Source organism: Schistocerca serialis, chromosome 3 (genome assembly GCF_023864345.2).
Source record: "Schistocerca serialis cubense isolate TAMUIC-IGC-003099 chromosome 3, iqSchSeri2.2, whole genome shotgun sequence".
NCBI lineage: Eukaryota > Metazoa > Arthropoda > Insecta > Orthoptera > Acrididae > Schistocerca > Schistocerca serialis.
In genome coordinates, this window is record NC_064640.1 from 882,369,493 (window position 1) to 882,388,755 (window position 19,263).

Sequence of the window (19,263 nt, forward strand, 5' to 3'; positions counted from 1 at the left end):
GTTGTGGGTCCAGGCAAAGCTAACAATTTTGATGCACATGTCACAATGAAGGGCAATGCACAGCCACATTTTTGTAGAACTCATCCCATTCCAGATGCTATCCTTGCTCAGAAACTTTCAGCACAGCAGAACAAAGGCGATGCAGTCACAGCTCGTCAATGGGTATCCACACTTGTGATTCTTAAGAAGCCTCCTGTCAAGCTCAGGCTGTTTGTGGATTCCAGAGCTACAATGAACCCTCAGACTGTCATTGATTACTATCCATTGCTGTGCCTGGAAGACAAATTGGGTGCCGGTCGTTAATTTTCTAAAATTGATTTACATGATGCGTACTTGCAAACACCACTGGATGAACACACTCAAATGTTTGTTGTTAATAACCACAAGGGAAGTTTCTGACATTGCTGTTTGGCAGTGCTTCTGCACAAGCCATATTTCAGCACTGTTTGGAACAATTAACCGCAGCAGTTTCTTTTTCTTCTAGCTACTTGGACGATATCGTGGTGTCAGGTTGCAGCCGTGAGCAACATTTCAGCAATCTTTGCAAGCTAGTTGAAGTGTTATCAGCTGCAGGCCTATAGTACAACAAAGACCGATGCGTGTTTTTTCAAACCAAGATATAGTATTTGGGACATGTGATAAATATCCAGGGTGACCATCCACTGCAGTCGCATTTGCTTGCTATCTGTGCCATCCCACATCCTCACATCATGAGTGAATTACAATCTGTGTTGGAGAAGATCACATACTATGTCCGGTTTATTCCTAATGCCAGTCCAAATAGTGGCTCTCTTGCATCACTTAAATAGGAATTAAGTCCCTTTTGTTTGGTCTAAGGAGTGTTATGCTGCCTTCCAGAAGCTGAAGGATGCTTTACTCAATGACTGTTGCCTTGCACATTTTGATCCTGCCAAGCCCACAGTCTTGGCTATGGATGCAGCCTCCTAAGGGATTGGTGCAGTTTTGTCACATAGGATTGGTTTGACAGACAGGCCAATTGTGTTTCCTTCAAAGTCACTGTAAAAGACTCAGTGAAACTACTATCAAATTAAAAAGGAAGCTCTCTCAATTATCTATGGAGTGACCAAGTTTCATGATGATCATTTTGGCATTAAGTTTTATCTGGTGATCGGTCACAAGCCCCGTCAATCCCTATTTAGTCCATCTAAGCCAGTTCCGCCTCGCACAGAACAAAAGCTGCAATGCTGGGCCCTTCTTTTGTCACACTAATAGTGTGAGAATGTGTAAAGCACACTTCCAAGCATGCCAATGCCAACGACAATGCTTTCTCGCTTCTACCTGATTCAGTGTTTGATGCATCTGAAGCTGCTGCTTATTACACCAATGTTGAGGATACGGACATCTTGCAGATCTTCCCACTCAACCACTCAGGCAATGGCAGCTGATCTGGACTTTCTGCACTACATCCACACCAGATGCCCACGTTTAGCAAAGCAGATCTGTAGCTCGGTGGTTTGCTGATACTTTGCCCATTGGCATGCTCTTGTTGATCGACAGAGGGTGATTTTACTGCATACTGACAATGAACAGTCACTTCTAGTGGTTATTAAGGCTCTAATACAAAGCTCTTCACTTGCTTCACTAAGGCCACTGGGACATCATTCGAACCAAACAACTGGCAAGGCAACATTGTACCTGGCAGGGAATGGATTTGCACAATGAACAAATGATGTAGCAGTGTAAAGCCTGCACGCAGAATCAGTTTGCCCCATATCAACAGTTCTTTCACTGTCCTAAGCCTCAGGCACGGTGGTAGTGACTATATTAGGATTTTGTTGGTACATATTTGTATACCCATTGGCTCATTGTCACTTGACGCATTCAGCCAGTTTCCCTTCGTGGTTCTCATGCTCTCTCCTAGGATGAGTTTTACACTCCAAGCCCTGCCATCAATTTTTTGCCTGGAATGACTGCCAAAAGTGACTGTGATGGACAATAGACCACAATTTGTTGCCACAGATTTTGAACAGTTTTACCAAGCCAACAGCATCTCACACATCAAGAGCACTCACAATCAAAAGGGGAATTGGAACACTTTGTTTGAGTGTTTAAGTAACAAATGGACAAGCTTTGTGCCTCCTGCACACAAGATCAAGCTCTTCTTGTCGATGTATTGCTCCCAGTCCACAACGGCAGGCCACCGACGGAATTGTTACATGGTTGACATCGGACACTCCATCACAGCCGTCGCAGTGCCTACAGCCTCTGTTGCTAGGGGATGGGCCCCTCTTCCATGTGGCCGTCCAGGGGTCGCTGCCGACCCCTACAGTCATTGTGTCCCACTTGGCCTTAGCTGATGCTGTGCCTCTGGATGTGCGGGCACACCCTCCAGTCGGTTTTTCCGGCAGGTGTTTGAGATTGATCCAAAGGCATACGCTGGGGTGTGGACAGGGGCTGAGCATCAGCCTTCGCTTCGGCTCCTGTCTCTTCATTGCCACCTGCATCCTACCCCCCTTCCACATCGCCATTCGCCACTACACAATAATGGTGAGGAAGTTTGGGGAGGGAGGGAGGGTGGGAGGGAGGGAGGGAGGGAGGGAGGGGGGACAGGGATGTGGTGTCATTGCCAGTGATACCACAGGAGTCGGCATTCGGCGACAATTGGTAGCATGTCGAGGGATTTCAGCAGATGTCATAGAGGTCGCGTGAGACAACAATGCAACCAGTGATGCGCGCGCACCCACCCACCCCCCCCCCACACACACGCGCACACACACACACACACACACACACACACACACACACACACACACACACACACACACACACACACAGAGCCTGCCTCCACTAGCTTGATAGTGAAGGATCTTGTGTGTAATATTGAAACAGTAACAAATAATGTAGTTCATGAAATAAGTTCGTGGCTTGTGGAAAATAATTTGATGCTAAATCACAGTAAGACTCAGTTTTTACAGTTTCTAACTCACAATTCAACAAGAACCGATATTTTGATCAGACAGAATAGGCATATTATAAGCGAGACGGAACAGTTCAAGTTCCTAGGCGTTCGGGTAAATAGTAAGCTGTTGTGGAAAGCCCATGTCCAGGACCTTGTTCAGAAGCTAAATGCTGCTTTATTTACCATTAGAACAGTATCTGAAATAAGTGACACTTCAACACGAAAAGTAGTCTACTTCGCATATTTTCATTCGCTTATGTCGTATGGTATTATTTTTTGGGGTAATTCTTCTGATTCAAAAAGGGTACTTTTGGCTCAAAAACGGGCTATTCGAGCTATATGTGGTGTAAGTTCGGGAACGTCTTGTCGACCCCTATTCAAAAATCTGGGAATTCTGACATTGCCCTCACAGTATATATTTTCTTTAATGTCGTTTGTTGTTAGCAATATTAGCCTATTCCCAAGAGTTAGCAGCTTTCACTCAGTTAATACTAGGCAGAAATCAAATCTGCATGTAGAATGCACTTCCTTGACTCTTGTGCAGAAAGGAGTGCAGTATTCTGCTGCATCCATTTTCAATACGCTACCACAAGAACTCAAAAATCTTAGCAGTAGCCCCAACTCTTTTAAGTCTAAACTGAAGAGTTTCCTCATGGCTCACTCCTTCTATTCTGTCGAGGAGCTCCTGGAAGAGCTAAAGAATTAAGCAAATTCCAGTGTTACATTGTTGATTTTCTTCATTTAAACTTACGACTTGTCACCTGAATATGTTTTTTAATATTTCATTTTATCTATTTCTAATATCATGTTATAATTTCATGTATTGACTCGTTCCATGACCATGGAGACTTCTCCTTAATTTGGTCCCACGGAACGATAAATAAATAAATAAACTAGCTGCCAACAAGAGTGCCCTCCACAGACTGAACGTAGCACAGCTCTGTGGCAGCCAGGGCTGGTTCATCAGGAGCTAGAGAACAGACTAGGTAATGTCTTGCATCGCTACTGTGTGCTCAGTATTGCTGTGTATTTTGGACTACATAATTATGGACTGGACTGCTTCAGGTCTGACCAAAGTTGAGTAAATATACGTTTACAGACTATTTGTGCAGATTAATTATTTGCTACGGTATAGATCGCAAATGGCAACAGTTTGCTGCTCCACTGCTCCTGGCCACCCATCCTCCTATATTAATATCCACTGAGGAATACAACATTTATTATTAAGGAAAACATTGCTTTATTGTGTTGTCCGCATCAGTACGTTATGTGCCACAATATGATGTCAAAATAAGGGTTGCTTCAATCGCTAAACATTCTTCAGTTCATGTAATTAGAGCATAGCTTTGAATTTTTAGCTAGTGAACAAAAGGAGTCTTAACATTCAATATCACACAAATTTGATCATTTCTGGACCACCAACATTGTTACCAGGTACGTGCACACAAATCCATTACTAAACTGTAGATGTGTGTGTATTGTTTTCAAAACTTGTATGAAAAACATTAATTTTAATATAGTGGCTGACAATTGTTTATTTGGAATGGATATACCAACATATCTTTCTCCCTGATGACATTTTGTTAATTTACTGGAGAACCTACTATTGTAAACCATTTATAAATGGAGAGTTTTATTAACATTTAGTGTCAAAACACTAAAGATTGTGACTGAGAAAAACTGACACGATAACCGGAAAAATTAAGGCAAATATGGAAGAAGACAGTGAAGAATTGGACAACAAAATTTAATAAAGCATAATTTTCTGTGCATAAGCAACATCTAGCCAAAATGCAAAATGTAACTCTGATTTTATATACCAAGATATTTGTGTTAATGACTGTTGTCATGAGAACTCCATAATCTCAACAAAGAAAATATCAGTGACTATTCTAATATTAATCACTATCACAATTGATGTGGCATTAATAATAGGACATAATAGATTAAAGCGTTTGCTAGAAATTACTTACATATGTCAGTTTAGCGACAGCATTTGCTTTCACCGCTATGTTATCCTGGCGAAGTTCTTGCTTAATTTCTTCAATGCACTGGGCAATATACTTGGCCTGAAAATAAATATTTATATGAGACTACCCTACAATGTTTCTAGTACAAAACTCATTGCACTTGAAAATATATTAAATTTCTGATACACCAAATTAACCCTTTAACTGCTCCGGACGTGTTAACGTGCGCGCCTTTGTACCTGTCTCTGTGAGCTCTGAACGTGTTTACGCACGCCACCAGTCATTCTACCTGGTACTCTGAACATGTCTACGCATAGACACAACCAGAGTACCACGCGGAAGAACTGATGGCGCATGTAAACACGTTCAGAGCACACAGGAACAGGTAAAAAGGTGCGCACGTTAACATGTCCAGAGCAGTTGAAGGTTTAAGAGGGCCAGAAACCAACAACTGATCCCAAATTTAAACACAGAAAATGCTGGGAGGCTATTTTCATTTACAAACATGAAAAAACCTTAAGAACAGGCACCAAACACTATCAACACAGTATGTTATTTTATATTTGCACCAAAAGGGAAGCTATTCAAACAGATGTGACAAACAATCGTCATCTAACATGTATATTAAATGTTTATGGACTTGCAGTAGCTGCTACAACAGAAAGATTTGCTGTTAAAAATGTGAATGTGTACGTGCTAGGAATAGTCAATAACACTGTAATTCTTGTCACATTCATCTTGTGAAATGACGATGATGATAAAATCAGAGAAATTTATGCTCATACAAATGCCTACTGACAAGCTTTCACCCAAAGCACCATATGCAAACAAAATGGGAGAAAACGATAGTGGTAAATGAAGTACCCTCCACAACATATGGTACGGTAACTTGCAGAGTATAGATCTAGGTGTGACAGTAGGTCTAGGAAAGTGCAATCCCACTACTGTCCTGCCGCCCCCCCCCCCCCCTCTCTCTCTCTCTCTCTCTCTCTCTCTCTCTCTCTCTCTCTCTCTCTCTCTCTCTCTCTCTCTACATTCACACATTCATTTGCCTCAAACATTCAAAATTTATGACTAGTCAAATAGTCAGATGTTTAAAATGTACTATCAAAATTGAATACAGAACAACAGAGAGGACTAAAACAAGGCCTGGTGAATGTGGCAGGCAGTTCTCCTACTCAAAATTTTCCAGAAATCATGAGTGAACATTAGAATCTTTTACCTATAATAAATATGAAGTAGAATCATAAAATATGGACCACAATCATCTTGTCATTATATTAAATCGAGTGCAGATAGGATAAAGGTTGCTGTCTTCGTCACATTATAAAAAACAGTTGGTTAAAATGTGACGTACAGTAGTCTGGATTCCACTGTTAATGATGAGCGGGAAAAGCAGCCCACCTGTCAAAATGCAGCATTGCCTTATTTGGAGACACATTAATTACTGTTTTTGTCTGAATGGAAAATAGGGTGATTATGACAATAGGACTGTCACCTATATTTACTGTACTTCACCTTCAGCCACTTCTCATTCACCTGACATGTGACCCTATGTGTCAACCTACTATAATAAGACTATTACATGAAAAAAAAAAAAAAGAGATGAGGGCTGGGGGCAAGGGAGTGAGTGAGAGTTGGCACTGTTTTACGCTTAATCCTACATTTCTTTTGCAGCTACATCAGAGTTGGAAAAATGCAAGGGGAAAGAAGTTGAGATCAACTGCTTGGCATTTGCTGATGACTTAGCCATAGTCTCACAACAATTGACACAGTGTGCCTCCAGATCAAAACCCTGAAGAAGTGCAGGAAAAACTTGACTGTCAATCTCCTTCGAAAAGACAGAATTCATTACGAACACAAGTGCCACTATCCTTGACAATGAATTTAACTACTCCAAACATAAGTACCTTGGTGAAACCATTTTGGAGAACATCACAGAAAAGGAGAGCACTAAAGCTCACATTGTAAATTGGAAAAAACAGACAAGGCTACTCCTCAGCTCTATAAAATGAGAGATATTAACAGAAATGTCAAAATCTGCATCTACACTAAAGTTATAAGGGCACTGGTATGTTATGCTGCAGACACACACACACACACACACACACACACACACACACACACACACAGCCACTGATTTATCAAAAAGCTATTGGGACCATGGTTTTGAGTGGAAGATCAGAAGCAATGTGGTAGTGTATCAGCACATTGAATCCCTGACGTCATGTGGAAATGACACATGAATTTTTATGGATATTTAAAATGCTTGCACTCCAGCAGATTGACTACAGCGATACTAACGTAGTACTATGAGAAACTCCATCCAAATCATGCATATAGGCGAACAGCAAAAATCAGAAAAAACTAACCAAATTTGGCAATATATAGGACACTACACAGGACAAGATGACAGAGACATAATATTGAAAAATGGATGATCGATAGATGGAATACACCAGCAACAGAAAAGAAATTCTCTGAAGAACAGAGGAAGCAGATAAACCAACTATTGAAAAATTAATGGCAAAATCGAAGTAAAGGGAAGTATGCTCCTAAGTAGTCTGAGCACTTTTAGAATAAAATACTTAATTCAGTCACATTTGCACATTGAATCATTGCAAATTCTGGGGACAGCCAAATCGTTAGAAATAAGGTTCTGGGATATTTCCTCTTTATGAAATAAGTCTTGAGTGCTCAAAAATGTGCTGTAAGAATATTATGTGGACTCACCCATGATCATCTTGTCAACACCTGTTTAATGAGTTTCACAATATTATGAAAAAGATAGATTGCTACTCACCACATAGCAAAGATGTTGAGTCACTGTTAGGCACAACAAAAGGACTGTCAAACACATAGCTTTCAGCCAAGAAGGCCTTTAAGGAGTTTCACGCTTTTGACTACTGCTTCACAGAATATTTATTCCCTCACAAAGTTTGTTGTAAACAATCCAGTGCTGTTCAAAAGGAACAATGACAGACGTAATTACAATACCAGACTGAAAAAAGTCACATACATTACTCCCCATTAAGGTTGTCTTTAGCACAAAAATGTATGCATAATGCTGCCACTAACATTTTTGACCACTTACACAACAGAAAGGTAAAACAGGAAAAAGATCCTCCCTGACAATTACTCCTAGGTAGGATAATTTCTATTTTTGTAATGTGTAAGAATGAGCCAACCACACTCAGAGTATCCAGCAATTCTAAAAAAAATGATTCCCTAAGTTTTCCAGGCCAACTTTTTATTTTTCGAGGGTTGCATTGTGCTTAACTACATCCAATTTTGATCAATTTTATAGCAAAATTTCATGAACAAATAGGAACATAATGGGACTATACTCTCAGTTCAAAGAAGAAAACCTTAAAATGAACATGGCTTATTTTAATCAAGAAATAAATGTACCAGGAACTGGCATCAGAATTAAGTGTAAAATGTAATTTGAACAGAAAAAAGGAAATTACACAGTTCAGTCACATTAATGTGACCACAGTATATGTTCAATGTCAACATGTAATTACTACTCACAGACGGCAGGTGGCAGCACTAGTAGTGGAGGGTATATAAAGGATGTTGGGAGACGCAGGAAAGAGTGCAGTAGTCGTAATGCGGAAACTGAGTGATTTACCCGATGTCCAAAAGGGCATGATCATGGAATTTTGGGCCATGGGTGGAAGCATTTCCAATAAGACTAAGTTTATAAACTGTTCACATGCCACTGGGTTGAAGTATACCATGCATAGCAAAATGGTGCTATCCAAAAGTGGTGGTGTTGAGGCAACAATGGTGCCCCACAGGCCTTATGTGATGGGGAAGTGGACGGGGGAGGGGGGGGGGGGGGGACTGAATGATGAATGCAGATATGAATAAAGCCAAAGAGACACGCAGCTGTTGAGCAACTGACTGCCTAGATGAACCAAGGGGGCTACCAACAGTGTGTCCTCAATGACCATTCAGTGAATGTTGTTTATCGAAATTCGCAGGAGGCACCTAGTTCATGCATCTATGGTGACTTATGTTCATTTGCGACGAAGGCTTGATATCCACTAACTGGTGACCTCTTCAGATGAATCTTATTTTATGCTTCATCGGAGAGATGGCTGTTGGTGTGTACGGTGTGAAACATCTGGAAGCAAGGATCCAGGCTGAAGGAGCAAGTGTTACAGTCTGCAGAAATGATTTCGTGGCATTCCCTGTGTGATCCTGTCACTGTGCGGGGCACAATGGACCAACAAGTATGCACCTATTCTTGGGAACCATATTCAGGCTTTTGACTGATGGTCCATCAATGTGGCTGGACTGGACTAGGTTGCAAAGGAAGTAAAACATTATTCATAAATATTTAAATTAGAAACAATCAGTTGTTGTGAGGGCACAGACAAAAATGAAGAACATTATGTATTTCAGTAAAAATTACACTTTTTACATAGAGGTCTAAGAACAAAATCCAAATACCATTTGAAAACAATGTTTATGGAAGAAACAGTAACAGACTAGTCCAATAGACACACATGCATGGACATTAAATGAAGTCACAAGCAGGTAGTTTTTAGTGACAAAACTATTACTTCAATCTGAGGAACCTTTTTCTCAGCACTTTCCATGAGTTCTGTTTTTATAGTTAGTGGTGCTCTTAGCTTTTCTCTATTCACTTTCTTCTTCCACTCACTTTCTTTTGAGGACTTCTCAGTTGTCCTTTTCTCTGCTACTGTTTCATTGTACCTACCATGTGCATTTCAGAAGCTGTGTATTAATTGCTTTGTAATAGTTGCAGATAAACATCTCCAGTGGTCTTCACCACAGTGTCAACAGCACAAACAGCTATGAGAAAGGCTTCAGTCAAATTTTTGACCAGAGTGGAGTTGTTGGAGAAACTTCTTTCAATGCTAGCATTGCCATGGAATAGACCGCAAGCAACCTTGATAAATCTCATCACATTTTCATGTCCACTCTTGACCCCAATGACCATCACCCAGAACTGATCGATGCAAACGCGATCTCCCACAAATTCTTTGAGGATTTCCTTTACTGATATGATCTCTACTACTCTACTGGACTTTGCAACTCATGGGCAATCGTGTAAGTCACATAACTACCAAAGCAATTGAAGATAGTGAGATGTGTCAATGCTATTGCATGATTGTCTCTTTGCATGGTCAGCACTAACTGCCACTCCTAGGATTGAACATGGAATGCCCTTCACACAGAAATATGCGAAGGGCAATTTAGCCAGAATTCTGGATTCCACATGCTTCATAAATGTAAGGCACTCATTCTGGAACGCCAAGATACCTTTCTCTGACATGGTACATTGACCCAGAGCTTTTTTGGTTCTTACCTGATGTCCACTTCCAGAGGCTGAAACTGATTTTGTCATCATTCAGACCTGTTCTGAAACTAGTCTGTTTCTACAAATTTCCACCTCTACAAAATTATGGTTGGACAAATCCTCTGACTATAGATTGGAGAAAATTATACAGAAAAGGAAGTAAGGGAGCATCTGACTGAAATTTAGTTAGAGACAACTCAACCCGAGCAGCCACAGTCTCAAAATCCTGCTCCTCAAAACTTACACAATACCCAGTAGCTAATACTCTTAGAAATTCCAGTACTGACCTTAGGTTTTGGTTTTACCTACTTCTGTTCCTTCTTTACTCTTTTTACTTCCTTTACACATTTTTAAACAGCTGTTAATATTATCTGAGTTCAGACTGACACTATTTTATTTTCCATCCTCCAATAGCACAAAACTTCTGTGGGAAAACAGAGGGACTTGTAATACTGTTGAAATCAGCTTGGCAGGAGGGAACGTTTTTAAATACATTACATAAAGCTCTCAGAAACTGAACAAGATTCCCTGCAACACTAGAACAACCTGTCAGTCACGTTTCAAAATCCGAAAGTATGTGACGCTCAGGATTACCCACTACGTTGACCTGGCTTTTCAGCTCTCGTAGGAATGCCTTATTAACATCAGGGCCATCCATGGACAAATGGACAAATTTCCTCTTCAAATTTATCTCAAATTGGATTCACCTGCCTCAAATTCTTTAACTAAATCTTTTGCAGCATTTTTTCTCAAAAACACGAAGTGAGGACATGCTCGAAACCTGACCCCACTACTATTCCAAAAATGTACAAACAGATCAAACTCAATCACAACCATGTCACAGGTAGCAACAAACTCCTGTAGTTGTTTAGTGAAAAATGGCTCCAGTCTGAACACAATGCCACAATTCACTTTTGAGTTTTAAAACTGCATTTTGGAGGCAATGTTACTGTCTGGGAACACATGTGGTAAGTGCCAATGTACCAAGACGATTGGTCTCTCTCAGCAGCTGACAGACACAAATGGATCTCAGCCTTCATCATGGCATCCCTCTGCACTTAATTTAGCATTGTCGGCAGTCGTCCATAAGTTTCTGCAGTAAGTGCTTGATGTAGTTGCCTCGAGGTGACACTTGGGTGCTGAGACACACCACAACTGCATGCTAAACTCCCTGCCTGCACTGCAGCAGACTAAAAATACACTGAGGGTAATTAGAAATATTACATTTCTTCACTGAACATTTTATTTTCTAGTGCACTCGCCAAATCAAAGGTACCATCAGGATTGTCCTTCCTATTGTTGTAGTTGACGATCAGCTGAATGTGTTCAGAGGTGGCAGGCAGCACTGCAGAGGCTACATCTGATGCAGCAGTAATGGAATCATGGCCATCTGTGGCAATTAGCATGGATATAGACAATGTATCTTCCTACTGGCCTCGAGCCCAGCATGCTTCTTTCCCTTGCACAAGTGGACACATCTTGCTTGCCAGTATCCTGAGTGACAGTTGGTTTTAGAGAGCATGAACCAAACACTCAATTTTTCATGTGTGTGCTCTGTGACCCACCAAAATTCTGGCTCCTCAGTCTAGTGAGGGTTGGACACACATTTGCAGTAATCTGAGGTAATGATGTAGTGAAATGTGGCCCAGAGTTTCCACACACCAGAGGCCACTAGAAAACTTCACGACCTATGCTTTTTTCTTTGTTATGAGTAACTTACACCCCACACCCCAGCCTACATCTCTCCCTGAGTGGGTCCAAAGCAAGGCAATAAAATCTTCCTTGCACGCATGCAATTGAAAGTAGCTCTTGTTGATTAAGACCCACAGCAGCATTGGAAATGTTGGCCATTGAGGACAGAAATGATGCAAAGAGTAGCCTCACCTTCCACGCCTCAGGCATCTACTTCCACAGTCCCCACGCACCCTCTGGCCACCTGCAGGGCACTACAGGCTTTAGCTCAATGTTAACTAAGCCAACAACTGCACGCCAAAGCCCAATGACTGCTTGTCAGTGCTCTAATTACATTCTTTTGTGCCTACCACCAAATATCAATAATCAACCTTATTTGTACACAACACAATGAGATCAATAGCTGTTGGCATGTACAACAGAAATTTCTTGGTACACATCCAAACAATGCACTGTATGCCAACCTATCATGCCCTTGTATCCTTGCTTGAAAATAAATGGATTTGAATAGGTAACAAATTCCTGTAAAAGCTTGCATCTTTATAACAACATCATGTTAACAAATGAGGCAGTACATTTGAACAGACGTAAATGTAAAACACACCACATAATCACGACACAACAACAAACTAGAACAACATGGTCAGGCTGCAGAGACAGGTGTGCAAGCCATTTCATGTCAACAACAACAAACCTCTGCACAGTTCGTCTGGACTCAACCAGTCCGTGCTGACTGGCTGGCCACTGCACTAGACTGAGTGAGGGAAAGGGTTAGGGGATGCCAAAACCCTTGTGGAGGGTGGTCTCTCAGCACTGACTTGAGGATGAACAGTGAGCACAGCACTGCATCATGCCAAGGAGGAGGCAAGCAAATGCCTATGCCCAAAATCAAATGAGCCACTATACCTTTTCCAGAGTCTTTAGGCAAAATGCGAGTTTCATACAAGTTTTCCATAACAAAAAAATTCTCCAAGTTTTCCCTGTTTTCCAAGACATTGTGAAACATCCCCTTTTTGAACAATTTAAACAGGACTGTGCTTAAACTGATACACAATATTTTTTTTAGCGCAACGCAATCTGACTTTCAAAAATCCCTACAAAAGAATGGCCCTGACTAACATTAAACTATACCTTTCACAAATCACTTACCTCACAAAAATCTTCGCTGCTCAAGCTACTGCAATACAGCGAGCGCCACTACTGCCAGCTAAATAAAAGATTCAAACTATGGAAGGCACTAACTACTGATAGGGATAGTTAGCAAATGAAAGATATTAATAGAGAACAAACAATGTATTTACCTTGATATCATCATGTATAAATATAGCAGTTCATGACAAATTACAAATCTCCGCCACCTCTCTCCCCACATCCACCACTGCTGGCGGCTCACCTCCAACTGCGCAACGCTACGCGCTGTTCACAGCCAGCTGCCTAACACTACAATGGCGAGTATTACAACAATGCAAAGCAGCCACAGACTGCACACAGCACAGCCAGTGATTTTCATACAGAGGTGGCGTTACCAATAAAAAAACCTAAACAGCCTACTTACAATTGGACACCCTGACACTGTAAATGTATTCAAAATCTTCCATCTAGCAACTTGTGCCGCATATCGTACATACACAAATGCTAAAGTACATACCATATTCATCTCATTGTCATCTAAAGTAAGATGCAGATCAGCTAGTAAACTGGCTGCTGTCCTCACCTTGATTTAATATACGTTCTCTTAAAACATGGTGAACAGATCTGTGTACACCTCTAGCACACACTGGTGGGTTCTCTCACAAGATAAGAAATCTGGACATCATAGGACAGTTCCCCATCTGGATGTATGTTAAAATCATTTCATCCCTCCTCAGAGTTAGATAAGATGAACAACAGAGTCAAATTGTCTTCACCGACCCAAAATGTTTTTCCTCAATCCCAGTATTTTTTCCTTCCTTTAGATAAGATGAACAACAGAGTCAAATTGTCTTCACCAACACAAAAATGTGTTTTTCCTCAATCCCAGTATTTTTTTCCTTCCTTTAGTGCATTATCCTGTGCCTCAACAATGTACTTACAGTGGAGAAAGGGAGGTTAGAGGTGGAGACTGGGTTGCTTGGGGCACAGCAGTATCTCTCACACAACCCCCACATGCCCTACTTCCCAGTAGAAGGGCACTTACATCTGCTGCCTCTGTGGATGAAAAATGATGTATTATATAATCTAGACTAGTTTATTTGATGGGTGGATATAACTGAATAATGTTGCTATGGTAAGCAACAACTGACAGAACGAGGGGAGGCAAAATAAGAATTTGTGGTGCTTAGGGTCTGACAAAAGGCCTTCAGTACAATAAAAAAATATATAGTCAAGTGGTATTTAGGAAGTCAAAGTATGTGAGGCATTTAATGCAATAATTATACATGTTCATGTTGGTTCAGTATGAATCTGATTATTAGTATCATAAGGTCAGCTGTAAGTTATTCCATGTCCTAGTACACAAACTAACAGGAGGAGGAGGAGGAGGAGGAGGAGGAGGAGGAGATTAGTGTTTAACGTGCTGTCGACAACGAGGTCATTAGAAATGGAACACAAGCTTGGATTAGGGATTAATGAGCAAGGAGATCACCTGTGTCCTTTCAAAGCAACCAACTGGCATTGCCTGAAGCGATTTAGGGAAATCACAGAAAACATAAGTCTGGACGGCTGGATGCAAGTTTCAACCATTGTCCTCCCAAATGTGAGTCAAGTGTGATAACCACTGACCCCCTTACTCAGTCCTATGCTAACAATTGTCATTCAAACTAACTGCACGAGTTGGTTTGAAATTATGTGCAGAGTTTGTTGGAAGGTGGAAGGAGCACTATGTGCTCTCATTCACAGATGTGCACCACCAGTTATGTTGCCTCAAGACAAACACACAGTTTTTAATTGTAATAAGTGTCTTACTGTGTTCAACTTTTAACATAAGAGTATGACAGCATTTAATGTTTTTAAATTTGGCGAATAATTATGTGAAATATTGAAAATCAAGTTTTTGTTGCATCTGGAAGCCACTGGATAGGCAATTTGCAACTGGTACAGGGATCCAGTATAGTCACTTAGTAATATCTATATTCTGTTCAATGGTGCCAATTGCAATGAAGTGTATTTTTCTTTAAGATTTTCAGCATCCTTGGAATATGACAAAACGAGCTAAGATCCCCATTCCCTATGACACACAATAGTCCCTCACTGTAATGCTTACTCATCACCAAAGCATAACAAGAATTTCAGGTTATACAGGACTAGTATTGTTCACCCATTCATTGTACAGATAAAGTGAGTTGCCAAAAACATAACAAGCCAAGTCTGGCCAAGTTCCCCAAGATGTTCACTAGTTTGCACAACTGCACGAGCGAAAGAGGTTGGAGGGTGGGAAAGGGGGATGTGTGGAATGCCAAAGACGGGACAAAGGTGCCCGATGTAATTTGTGGCCATTTGGAATACAATGGTATCCTAGACAGCTGCTGGAGGAAACTTTTTTTCCCTTAATTTTACTAACTTAATACCTAAATATTATGAAAAGAATGATGAGTCACAGACAGACACAACGAAAAGGCTGTTAAAGAAGTAAGCTTTCGGTCAAAAGGCTTTCTTCCGAATTTAAAGACCACACAACCGCTGCGTAGGCAACCAGAGGCAGTGGTCTGTGTGTGTGTGTGTGTGTGTGTGTGTGTGTGTGTGTGTGTTTTTTGTCTAATTCGGAAGAGGCTTTTTGGTCAAAAGCTTACTTTTTTTAGTCTTCTTTTTGTTGTGCCTATCTGCAACTCAATATCTCCACTATATACTGAGTAGCAATCTATGCGTTTCATAATATTATCATTATTCCATCCTGGATTTTTGATTGTTTAACATAATATAATGAAACTTAAATCAAAGAAAATAGGAACATGTTCTTTGAAGCCAAATTTTTGTGAAGCTGTTCATAGGTACATCTCAAAGTCATTTTGTAGACCTTGTCAAGATCAGAATGTGTATCACCTCAAACTGAGTCAAGCTGTTCAGGCTAAAGATGTATTTGCTGACCTGATGAAAGGCTAATGCTAAAGTTTAAAAGAGGGGGCAAGAGACCAAACTACGAGGTCATTGGTCACTTGTTCCTAATAAAACAATGCCACAAGTGTGAGAATAAAACGGACGAGACACATAACACAAAATGGAAAGAAAGGAAAAACCACAAGAACGAAGGGAAGGCAATGAACCCTAAAAGGGACAAAAGAGGACAAGAAAACAACAGAGATGCTAGAAACAGAACAGAGTTAAACAAGAAAGCAGATTACAGTGGCTGGCAGACCATGAAAATAAAAAGGAGAAGCCAGCCACTCTACAGCACATTAAAACTTCCACCCTAAAAGCACTAGGGTGGAGGACACAGAGGGACAAAGGACATGTGCTAAAACCTACATATAAGTATTAAACCCACTCTCATGGATAAAACTTAAAACTAAAGCTGCTGCTGAGGCATCATCGCCCAACACTGAAGGTAGGGAGCTGGGAAAGTTAAAAGTCCGCTGAAGAGTGGCTAAAAGTGGGCAGTCCAGCAAGAGGTGGACGACTGTCATTTGGGAGTCACACCGACACAGAGGTGGGTCCTCCTCATGATGGAGTAGATGACCATGCATTAGCCATGTATGGCCAACGCAGAGCCGGCAGAGGACAATTGATTCCCTGCAAGAGGACCGCATGGAAAACTTCCGCACATTCATCGTCTCATTAATGATACACAGCTTGTTGTGCGTACTTTTATGCCATTCCGTCTCCCAAAGCCTGAAAATCCTGCAGTATAAGACAGAAAGCAGGTCAGCTTCAGAGATGCCCATCTCCAGAAGCAGTTTCCAAGTCATCTGTTTGGCCAGCATGTTTGTTGCCAGGGATTCCAACATGACCAAGGGTCCAGACAAACACCACTGAACGACGGGACCATTCCAGGGCGTAGATGGACTCCTGGATGGACGCTACCAGAGGATGGCAAGGGTAGCACTGGTCGATAGTTTGTAGGCTGCTCAATGAGTCAGTACACAGCAGAAATGACATGCCAGGGTATGAGCGGATGTGTTCAAAAGCACAAGATATGGCCGCCAGCTCTGCAGTGAAAACACTGCAGCCATCTGGCAAGGAGTGCTGTTCAATATGTCCTCCACAAACACACACAAAGCCTACATGACCATCAGCCATTGAGACGCCGGTGTAAACCACTTCAGAGCCCCAGAACACATCAAGAATCAAGAGGAAGTGACAGTGGAGAGCTGCAGGGTTAACAGAGTCCTTGGGGCCACATGAAAGGTCCAGACGAAGCTGCGGCCGAGGCATACACCATGGAGGCGTACGTGATCGGACCGCAAGTAGAGGTGATAAAGGGAAGGACTCGAGTTCGGAGAAAAGGGACTGCACTCGAACCACAATCGTTAGCCCCGACCTGGGCTGCTGATGTGGGAGATGGACTGATGTGGGTGGGAAAAGGAGACGGTAATTCAGATGCTCAGGAGAATTGCGAGCAGTCATGTATGTCTGATCTGCAATGGAGGGACCCCAGCCTCCACCAGTACACTGGTCACCAGACTCATCCTAAAGGCTCCAGTCGCTAGTCGAACCCCGCAGTGGTGCACAGGGTCAAGTAAATGCAACACTGATGGTGCTGCCAAACCATAAACAACACTCCCATAGTCAGTTCGGGATTGGACAAGGGGTCTGTAGAGCCGCAGCAGCATAGAGCGATCTGCAACCCAAATGGTGTTGCTCAGGCAGCGGAGGGCATTGAGGTGCTGCCAGCACTTCTGCTTAAGCTGACGAAGATGAGGAAGCCAAGGCAATTGAGTGTCGAAGACCAGTCCTAAGAATCGATATGTCTCCACTACAGTGAGTGGAGCATAATGAAGGTGAAGTTCTGGGTCCAGATGAACAGTACGACGCCGACAGAAGTGCACAACACACGACTTTGTGGCTGAAAACTGGAAGGCGTGGGCTAGAGTCCATGACTGCGCCTTGTGGATGGCTCCCTGTAGGCAATGCTCAGCAACACCAATACTGGAGCAGCAGTACGAAATGCAGAAGTCTTCTGCATACAGAGAAGGTGAGATGGAGGGCCTGACAGCTGCTGCTAGACCATTAATGGCCTCTAAAAATAGAGAGAGACTCAATACAGAGCCCTTCAGGACTCCATTCTCCTGGATATGGATGGAACTATGGGAGGCACCAACTTGGACAGGAACTTTTGAATAAAAATTGGGAGCGGGCACTCACTCATACAATGTGGCAAGGATATGATGTCACCAGGTCGTGTCGTAAGCTTTACATAAGTCAAAAAAGATGGCAACCTGGTGTTGCCGTCTGGAAAAGGCTGTTCGGATGGCAGACTCGAGGGACACAAGATAACCAGCGGTAGAGCAACCCTGGCGGAAGCCACCCTGACATGGAGCCAGTAGGCCACGTAACTCCAGGACCCAACCCAACCGCCGACATATCGTATGTTCCAGCAGCTTACAAAGAAGGTTGGTGAGGCTGATGGGCCGATGCTATCCACATCAAGCGGATTTTTACCAGGTTTGAGCACCAGAATGATGGTGCTCTCCCACCATTCCGATGGGAAGATGCCATCACGTCAGATCGGTTGAAGAGGACAAGGAGATGTTGCTTGCCGTCAGATGAGAGATGTTGAATCATCTGGCAGGGAATCCGATCAGGCCCAGGAGCTGTGTCGGGGCAACATGTAAGGGCACTCAGGAGCTCCCACTCTGTATATGTGGTGTTAGAGGATTCACTGTGGCATATAGTGAATGAGATGATGTTCACTTCCAGCTGCCATTTGAGAGTGTGAAAGGCTGGGAGGTAATTCTCCAACGCAGAGGCTCAAGCAAAGTGCTCGGCAATCGCGTTTGCGTCGGTAGATAACATGCCATTTATGGTAACACCAGGAACACCTGTTGGGGGTGTGGTACCCGAGAAGACATTTGATCTTTGCCCAGACTTGGGAAGGTGACATATGGCACCCAATGGTTGAGACTTATCTGTCCCAACATTCCTGCTTCTGTCTTTTGATAAGGTGGTGAACGCGGACACAGAGCCGTTCAAAGGCTATGAAGTGCTCCAGGGAAGGGTGCCACTTATGCTGCTGTAGAGCTCACCAACACTTCTTAATCGCTTCAGCGATGTCCGGAGACCATCAAGGGACTGCCTTACGTCTCTGGCACCCTAAAGAGTGAGGGATCAAGTTTTCTGCCGCAGAAACAATTGTTGTAGTCACCTGCTGAACCATCACATCAATGTTAACGTGTGGGGGAGATTCAACAGTGACAGCAGAGGTGAAAGTTTTC

The 19,263-nt window shown here is 42.3% G+C and overlaps 1 protein-coding gene across 1 annotated transcript in view; it reads right to left on the bottom strand.

Annotated features, from left to right (window-relative positions):
- The window catches only part of LOC126471106 (AP-3 complex subunit delta-1), a 258,217-nt gene that overhangs the window by 224,070 nt on the left and 14,884 nt on the right, over positions 1-19,263 (bottom strand). Inside the window, exon 3 of the mRNA XM_050099184.1 lies at positions 4,894-4,989. Coding sequence (XP_049955141.1) covers positions 4,894-4,989 — 96 coding nt within the window. The remainder of the gene's footprint in view (positions 1-4,893; positions 4,990-19,263) is intronic.